The sequence below is a fragment of the Pteropus vampyrus genome, unplaced genomic scaffold, assembly GCF_000151845.1.
Source record: "Pteropus vampyrus isolate Shadow unplaced genomic scaffold, Pvam_2.0 Scaffold211, whole genome shotgun sequence".
Classification (NCBI taxonomy): Eukaryota; Metazoa; Chordata; class Mammalia; order Chiroptera; family Pteropodidae; genus Pteropus; species Pteropus vampyrus.
Window position 1 is genome coordinate 845,942 of NW_011888992.1, and position 8,792 is coordinate 854,733.

At 66.8% G+C, this 8,792-nt stretch overlaps 1 protein-coding gene across 1 annotated transcript in view; it reads left to right on the top strand.

The window, feature by feature from the left end:
• Positions 1-8,792, top strand: part of INPP5A (inositol polyphosphate-5-phosphatase A) — a 37,393-nt gene that overhangs the window by 23,048 nt on the left and 5,553 nt on the right. Inside the window, exon 5 of the mRNA XM_023538046.1 lies at positions 1,418-1,491. Coding sequence (XP_023393814.1) covers positions 1,418-1,491 — 74 coding nt within the window. The remainder of the gene's footprint in view (positions 1-1,417; positions 1,492-8,792) is intronic.

Genomic DNA, 8,792 nt, shown 5'->3' on the forward strand with positions numbered 1-8,792 from the left:
ACCGTCTGGCGCGTTTCCTTTCTTCTCCGAGAGTCCGAGTTAAACTGGGGAGAAATTAAAGTTTCCGCCGACTCTGGAGGGTGCACACGGGTCTCTCCGCCTGACCGTCCCAGGCACCTGTGGGTCCGTCTGCAGGGTGGTGGGGGGTTCTGTCTGCAGCCTGGCTGGATGGCTGGGGGCCCTCACAGGTGGCCCCTCCGCTGACCACGTCAACGCCTGCCCGGCTGTGCCTGATCGGGGAAGGCGGGATAGGGTAGGCGCTTGCAGCCCGTGTGTGTGTGCGCGTGCCCGCAGTGTGTGTGCACACGCTTGTAAACACACAATTGTAAACAGACCCGTGTGAGTGCGAGACTGTGCAGACCCCACGTACACCTCCCCTTGGCGGCTTCCCCTCCACCCAGCCTGCCGAGGGGCCTGCCAGAACTTTCCGGAGCCCTCCGGCAGGGGAGCCAGCGTGTCCCCACGCGGGGGCGTGGTGCTCTGAGAGCCACGCCGCCCAGTCCCTCTCCCCCACCCTGTGCGCCTGAGCCAGCGAGTTTCCGCCGACATTTCTCCCCAGCTGGTGTGGCCCTCGGAGTCCTCTGGAGTCCAGGCCTCCAGCCCCCGGTCCCGAGCCCGAGGTGTGAGGCTCCCCGTGACCGGGGTCTCGGAGTCTGCGACATCAGAATGGGCAGCTGCCTGTGGAAGCCGCGGGAGCTTCGGTCCACCCTCCCCACGCCCAGACGCCCGCGCCAGCTCCTGGGGGTCTCAGCCGTCTCCTTCCCACCGCCTCCAGGGACCCGCCCGTGGCCGCTGGCCTGGAGCGGCGGGAAGCGGGGCGCAGCCTACTGGCTGCTCGCTTCGGGGGTGATGGATGAGGTGCAGGGAGCAGAGAGGACACGGTGGGGCTTCGGAGGGGCCCCTGCCCACCGCCATGCCCCGCCCAGCCGTGAGGGGGCCTGATTAATGATCGCCCGAGGGTGTGTGTGTGGACAGCTCATCGCACACGACCGGGCTAGACGCCGGGGTGCTCCCTCCCCTCCCGGGCGCCATGTGCTGCGGGCCGTGAGGCCTCCTATGCGAGGCCAGCACTGCCTACTCTCAGTTTGGACACAACGGAGGCGATGTCCCCTCCTCAGGTCCCCACCTTAGGGTGACGGCGCTGCTGAGCGACACCATGCCTGCCGTGTCTGCTGCACTACGAGGTTCCAGCAGAGCAAGGTGGCCCGTATGGCTAGTCGGCAGTGCGGTCCCAGCACCGTGGCAGCCTTGGGCTCCCAGGCCCCCCGGGACTCGGCTGGGCAGCGCCCCGGGGGGTGGCGAAAGTGCAGGGCGTGTCCCCAGGAGTCACCGGGCCCTGGCACAGACCACCGTGCCCCGGGGACCTCGGGGTCCCGAGAGGCAGACCGGTGACATCGTGTTTCTGTCTCCCCTTCAGCTCCTAGAATTCGACAAAGAGCTGTCTGTCTTTAAGGACAGACTCTACGAACTGGACATCTCGTTCCCTCCCAGGTAAGGAGCACTGCGTGCTGCACGAGCAGGTAACTGTTCCCTCCCTGTGGCCGGCACGGCTGTGCTGACCCCCCGCTGCCTCCCGGCCTGCGAGCAGCGGGTGGTGCTGCCCCCGCAGATCCGCGAGCTGGGCCCGCAGAGGCAGCTCTGATCCGGGTCTTTCTGGGACTGCGGGGCCTGCCGCAGTGGAGGGTCTGAGTGGGTTTGGTTCCGTTTCCGTTTGGGCTCTCGCTGTGTTTTCCTCAGACGTTTCTAGAATCTCAGAGTCTGCAGCAGCCGTGCTGGCTCCCTCCGACCAGCTTGGGGGCGGGGGCAGGCGCAGGCACCGAGGAGGCCGTGCTGGGCATTCTGGGGACAAAGCGCCCGTCCCACGGCTCCTCCCTACCGCCCCGCTCAGCTCCCTCGGTGGAAGTGGGCTGGGCCCGCTGGGGACCCCGGAGCCGGTGCCAGGCCACACGCCTGAGGCCGTGGGTCTGCTCCGTGTCCGGACCGTGCTCGAGCCCCGTGGCCTCGGGCTCTGTGGGGTCCCCTCCCTTCCCGAGCCACATTTCAGCAGCTGGACGTGCACAGGCTGGAAGGGCCGCCATTGCTGCCGTGGGCCAACCTGCCCTCGTGGGCCCGCGCCCCTCGGGGTCCAGTCCTGAGCTCAGGGTCAGCACCCAGACCAACAGCGGGATTTCAGGGGCCAGAGAAGCAGGGACTGTGGGTCCCTCAGCCCTCGGGCCACCAGGCCAGTGCGCAGGCCCAGGTATGGATGCCCACCAGAGAGCGAGCCAGCCGTGCTGGACCAGCAGGCGGCCTCAGCAGCCAGCGCCGTCCAGGGTGATGGGCTTGTGTCCCTCACGGTTCTGAAGCACTTACGTGCATGGTAAAACGTGAGACGTGTACGTCCTGGTACACGGGAGCTCTGAGGGGTCCCTGGGGGTTTGTCAGGCTTCTTCTGTGGTGCTTGAGCGGAGGTCTCAGACGTCCCTCCTGGGCACTCACAGACATTGTCCTCAGCGTCACCGAGCCAGCCAAGCAGGCTCCACGGGCCAGGCCGCAGCCCCTGGGGACCCCTGTGCACCATGCTGGCATCCGGGTACCCATGACAGTCACCCAGGCAAGGACACAGAAGATGCAGGCAGGACCTGGCCAGAGCCCACAGGGCCTTGTGGTCAGTGCCCGGGGGACAAGGGACAAGCCCACCATCAACACGGGGCAGTGGAGAAGCCTGCCCTTCCACACGTGGCACTGCCGTCTGGCGTGCTAGATGTCAGCCGTCACGGCTGTGGCCGTTTGGTCCCTGGCTGGCGGCCCCTGGGTGGCTGGAGAAAGAAGCTCAGGCCACCTTGGGCAGGCGGCTGACTTGGCCCCTAAAACCCGCCCAGATGGGGGAGGGCTCTGGTGCCCAGTGGGAGGAGCGTCAGCCCCTGGCTGTTGACCTGGTGGTCACCTGCCACCTCCCAGGCCACCTGGGGAGGCCGCCAGCAACATGGGCTTGGGACAGACCTGCCCAGCATGAATCTCCACGGGGTTTCGTTGGTTCATGTGGTAGGACGGCCCCCAGAGATGTCCCCACCCTCGTCATAGAATCTGTGAATGTCCCATGTGACATGGCAAGAGAGACTTTGCCAGATGACAGTGCCCTTAAGGCAGGGAGTGTCCTGGCCCCGGGGCCTGCCTGACTCGTGGCCCCTCATGGCCGAGCTGTCAGGGCTGCAGGCGCCCAGGAGCAGGGGCGGTGGCCGGCGGGCTCCAGTCGGCGGTCAGTTTAGTTTGCAGACGTTTTCGCTTCACTTTGGAAATCGTGTCCGAAGCTTTCCGAGATGATCACGTGGAGAGGAGGAGGGTCTAAGTGTCCCACACTGAGCCACCGGCTTTCACATTAGAGGCCAGACTCAACCGAGCCACACAGTAGCCTGTGGTGCCACACCTGCTGTGGCCATCACCCCTGCGTGTGAGCTCAATCACCCCGTCCCTTCACCCCCACTGCCCAGGTCACACCTGCTGTCCTCCCACGCTTTGGCCTGACCAGTATCGTGAAGACCCTGCTGTGACCACCACGCCCGGCACCCCCGAGTCACCGTGTGGGGTCCACAGAGCAGCGGGGGCGGGGGGTGCGCAGTGGGGCGTGGGGCGCGCAGTGGGGCGTGGGGAGCGGCGGGGCGGGGGGCGCACAGTGGGGCGTGGGGTGCGCAGTGGGGCGTGGGGCGCGGGGCGGGCCTTGTGCTTTCAGCGCTGACTCGGTGTGTCTCTGACTCTGCCGTGGAACAAGCGGTCTCAGGCGTGACGTGCGTGTGGGTGTGCACGTCTCCCCTTCACGTGCGCGTGTGTACAGCGGGTGTGTGTACGAAGAGCTGTGTGCATGTGTTCACTCGTGTGTGTCCTGTGTGGTCTCACTTGGGTGTGAGTGTGCACATTAGGTGCACGTGTACACGCACAGGTGCAGCGTGTGTGTGCAGGGTGTGTTGTAGGCAGTTGTGTGTGTGTATGTACAGTCCAGAGGTCTGCATGTGTGCATAGTGTCCACGTGTGCATGGATGTGTGTGTGTGGATATGTGTGCATGGCTTTGAGTGTGCACACGTGGTGGGGCATACGTGTGTGTACAGAATTGGGACATGCATGCGTGGTTGTATATACACGTGCAGGTGTGTGGGTGTGTGAGTGTGTGCATGTGTCTTGTGTGGCTCTGAGGGTGTGGGTGCCTATGGGCCCGTGTGTGTGTCATGGTGTGTACTGCACGGGCATGGTTTGCGTGTGTGCACAGGGTGTGCGTGTGCACGGTGTAAACATGGGGTATGTGCGTGTGGGAGGTGTGTGTGCATGAGGACGTGCACGTCCACATGAGTAAGTGGTATGCGTGTGTGTGCACATGCGTGGAGGTGTGTGCATGGCTGCGGGGTATGTAGGAGTCAAGGTGGGGGTGAATGCGATTTGTGGGTGTGTGTGTGGTATGGGCAGGGTGGGTGTGGGCACGCAGCTGCCCGCATTAGGCAGCCTATCACTGCCACAGTGGGGACTCATGACCTGCTTTCCCCCACATCCTCTCTTGGAGTGGGGAGCCCCAAGGGCTCTGCATGGGGGGGGGCGGCAACGTGGACATGGGCTGTCCTGTGTGAGGGGGCACCTCAGGCTGAGTTGTGGGAACCTTCCGGAAGGTTGGTGTCCTGTCCCCTACAGGCTCCTTCCTGTCCTCGCCAGGGCGCCAGGCCACCCTGCGGGAGAGGCTGCACAATTCCATCGCTCTGTGCCAGGCCCAGAGCAGGAAACTGCAGGGCAACCCGGGGGCACCCACCAGTTTCCGGGGGCCGGGCCCTGCGCTGGGGTCTGAGGCCAGGCAGCAGGTGTGCCCAGAGACCCCACGGAGACCCCGCCTCAGTGAGGCCGTGGATACCAGTGCCAGGAGCCGCCCACCCGCACACCCCACTTCTGCTGGGCTCGGGCAGGGCCACCGCCCTGGGAGGACAGGCCCCCCACATCAGGCTGTGTCTCGTCAGCCAGGGCGGCCCTCAGCGTTGGTCAGGACGTCTCGTCACCCGGGGTGGCCCTCAGCGTCGGGACGTGTTTGTGCTCCCCACCCTGCCAGGCTTCCAGCACTTTCTAGAAGGCCGTGAAGAGGAGCTCGTGGGGCACGGGCCACCTTGCTGTCACACATGACCTTGCGGGTGGCTTCAGTCGTCACGCGGACCACGCGAGCGTCGGGAAGCCAGGCCTCGGCTCCCTGGGCCCCACTCCAGAGCCTCTGAGCTTCGTCCGGTCACTCGGGGTGCACATGTGCCGACTGGCCGTGTGCCTCGGGCCCTGTCCTGGGGAACGTGCACTCCCGGTGGCCGGCCCAGGCCACCCCCAGCGTCGCGGAGCGGGACGTGGCCCCTGTGCCGGGCACACCGCTGCCGGAGCCAGACAGGGCGGGGCGGCCCCCCCACCCACATGGCGACAGTCCCCGGAGACGGTTCCCGAGCGGACGGCGCAGTGAGCGCCTGGGAGGTTTCCCTCAGTGGAGCCGTTTGCTGCCCGTGGAGGACGGGCCAGACGGTGCTGCGGATGGGTCGCGGTCACGCCATCCCCCCTCGCTAGAGAAAGCGCTGCCGTTTCAGACGCTCACAGAGCTTTCGCCTCCGTTCTCAACAGCCCCGTGTAGCCCATTCACTGGGGACCCCGCGAAGGTGGCCTGGTGGCAGTCAAGAAGCAGAGCACTCTGCCAGAGCCCCACCCGCCCCCGCGGCAGGTTGGCCCAGAGTGGACCGCAGGAGCCTGTGCCCTGCGAGGGACGGACAGGCAGCATGCCCAGACCCTGCTGCCGGCCACCCCCCCACGGGGCACCAGGACGGCCCTTTCAGAGCCCCTTCCCTGTGGCCAGAGGCCTCCTAGTCCCCAAGAAGCCGCCCACCTCAGAGACAGGCACCCCTCTTGCCAACACACCAGACCGTGTGAGCAGTGGGCCAGGCCCCTGGGCTTGGCTGCGCCTTTGCTCCCACGGCCTCCGGCCCCTGTTCGTTGCCGACCAGCGTGTCCTTCCTGTGTCTGTCGGAGGTGACAGCCGTCTGCTGTGTCATTGCGGCCAGGCCTCCCGCTTACAAGAGAGACGAGCTGCGTCCACCGCCAGGCGGCCCGCCGACTCCTCAGGGTGACTTCTGGAAGGCAGACGGCACCCAGTCGGCCCCAGGACCCCTGCCCTCAGGGCCCCGACAGGCTGTGCGCACCCACGACGCCTATTAAGTCACCCTGATTCACGGTGTTTATTAATTCACTTTTAAACAACAGCGACAAGCTATTGTACGTTAGCACAGATAACGTTTGTACGGAAAAGAGCTGTTTCCTAGCGTGAAGTAACTTGCGGGAAATCACTTTGCGCCTTTAAGAGAATTTCCTTATCGTCCGGCCAGTGGTGACAGCCAGACCTCGTCTGCGTCCGCTCAGCCCTGGGCCGCCCCAGGTGGCAGTGAGGCCTAGGAGGCCGGCAGCCCTCTCGGATGTCGTTTGTCCCTCTCGGACTGTGCCCGCTGGGGCGGGACGACGCCTGAGGGCCTGAGAGCACAGCGTGACGGGCGTCTTTCCCCGGGGAGGGCCGCTGCGTGACCGGCGACTCCACACGGACCCTTCGGGAACCCCGAGTCGCCGAGCTGTGCTGATGCCCCAGACGTCGGTGCGCGCCCCTCAGTGTCACATGGCTCTGTTAGCGGTGGAGGCCGTCGGGCTCACGGAGTGAACACGAGTTCTCGAAAATCCTCGTCTGTGCCTGAAAGCTTGACCTCCATCGTCGGCGACAACCACCGGCTGATGCCCTTGGCCAGGCCAGTTGTCCGTCTGGAGGAAACGCCCGTCCGTGCCTGAGTCTGAGCCGCGGTCGGTCTGTCCGTCCAGCAGAAACCATGTCCCGTGGAGACTCGGGGCTTCACCGCCAGGCGTGGCCACGGCGCGGTCTGCGGCGGGCGCCCTCCGTGCCGCCCTCGGGTCCCACTGAGCCCCGGGGACCCCGACCCCGCAGCTGGGGCGTCAGCGTCACTCATCACGCTGGGTGCCCAGGGGGCAGGGAGGCCGCCACCCGCCCGGTCCTTGCGCCCCGTGGACGTGGCCCGCCCAGGTGCTCGGGGCCCTGAACACCGGCCGTGGGGACAGAGGGCGTTGGCGTCTGCCCCGGGCCCCCGTTGCCACCGTCCTCGGCCTGTTCTTCTCCTGTGGTTTCAGTTTTGTGTCTTTTTTCTGGGACTTTTGGTTCCAGCTGGTGACTTTGAAAACAAGGACTGGAGGCTGCCGCGTGCGCGGCCCCGGGCGGCTCCGGTGACAACAGGGTGTGCACGCGCCCACTCCGCGCCCCGTGACTCACCAGGGCGCCCCCGCCGCGCCGTGCAGAGTGTGCACGCGCCCGCTCCGCGCCCCGTGACTCACCAGGGCGCCCCCGCCGCGCTGTGCGTGTCACTGAGCAGGGCTGTGATTCGGGGACAGGTGCCAGGAGAGGACAGGGCTGTGTCCCTTCTCTGTCCGCACCCTTCAGCAGCTGTGGACCCGTGCCTGGTGGCCGGTCCAGGGAGGCCCGCACCCCACCACCCTGCGCGTCCCTCGGGGACGACCCCCCCGCCCCGCCTGCTCAGCTGGCCGGGCCAGCACAGTGGTCCCCGTGACACCACCTGCCTTCCCAGCCCCTCGGCCACAGCAAAGGGGCCGCTGCCCACATCCTGAGGTAGCTGGGGGACGGGCCGGAGGTGGCCTGGAGGACAGGGGCGCGATTGTTAGCGTTATCACACGGCCCTTCACCCGCGGGCACCGTGGGGCAGCCTGGCCGTTGTCCCCGCCCTGCTTTCAGATAAGCGTGCACAGCAAGCGCCACGTCCACTGCGTCGGCCCCCAGGGAGCCCGCCCCAGTCATGCCTGCTGCGGGCAGAGCCACGCGCTCCGAAGGACAGGCCCCCCCAGGCCCCCGGCCCGGTCCCAGGTGGGGGTGAGGGGTCGCCGAGCTGTGGGGGGTGCGGTCACCGCCAGACTTTCTGCTTCGCATCACTGGAGCCGTTGGCTCAGCGGTGACAGTGACAACTGCTCAGGCCCCGGCCTGTGGCACAGCGGAGACTCACCCAGCGCTCGCAGCTCCACGGAGGGACTTAGAAGTGGCTTCTGTGTGCCATGCAGGCCAGGACCCGGGGGTGGCACCAAGCCTCTGCCCTGGGGGATGGGAGTGTCACGGCCGCCTCGGGGGCCCAGACCTGGGTTCTCTGGGAGGAGACGAAGTCCGGGTGCAGCCGGTGGAGGTGCTCTCAGACGCGGGGTCAGCCCTGCCCCCCACCGAGCCGGGCCATCCCCAACTCCCGTGGGGCCACACGTGGCCGCCCACCTGCCCCGCGTCTGAAGCCCCTCGAAGCACAGTGGGGCCGGGGAGCCACCTCACACCGCCACGCGCAGCGAGGGTCTCTGGGGCCGGCAGGAAGCGCCTGAGTCACGGGGCCGCCGGACAGCGCTGGCCCATGGCGGGGAAGCCAATGGAGGGGGGGGGGCGGGCGTCCGGGTCACGTCACCTTTGGCCTCTTCGTAGCAAAAACCCGCCCACTCCCACACAACCTGCAAAGACCAGCTGGCGTCGGCTCAGAGCCCGCAGGACCTTCTGACCCGACCTTTGCCCCCGGCCAGGGGGTGTTGTCCCAGAGTGACCCAGCACATTGTCCTTTGTCGACGGGAAAACCTGTGGGTCCCACCGCGGGAGCCCACCAGGCGGACTCGGTCCCAGTGGGCGCGGCCTTTGCTTCACAGACACGGCCACGAGGAGCTGAGAAGCCTGTGGGCGCCGGGTTCTCGCCTCTCACGCGGCTGGTGTCCGTGGGGACGACGT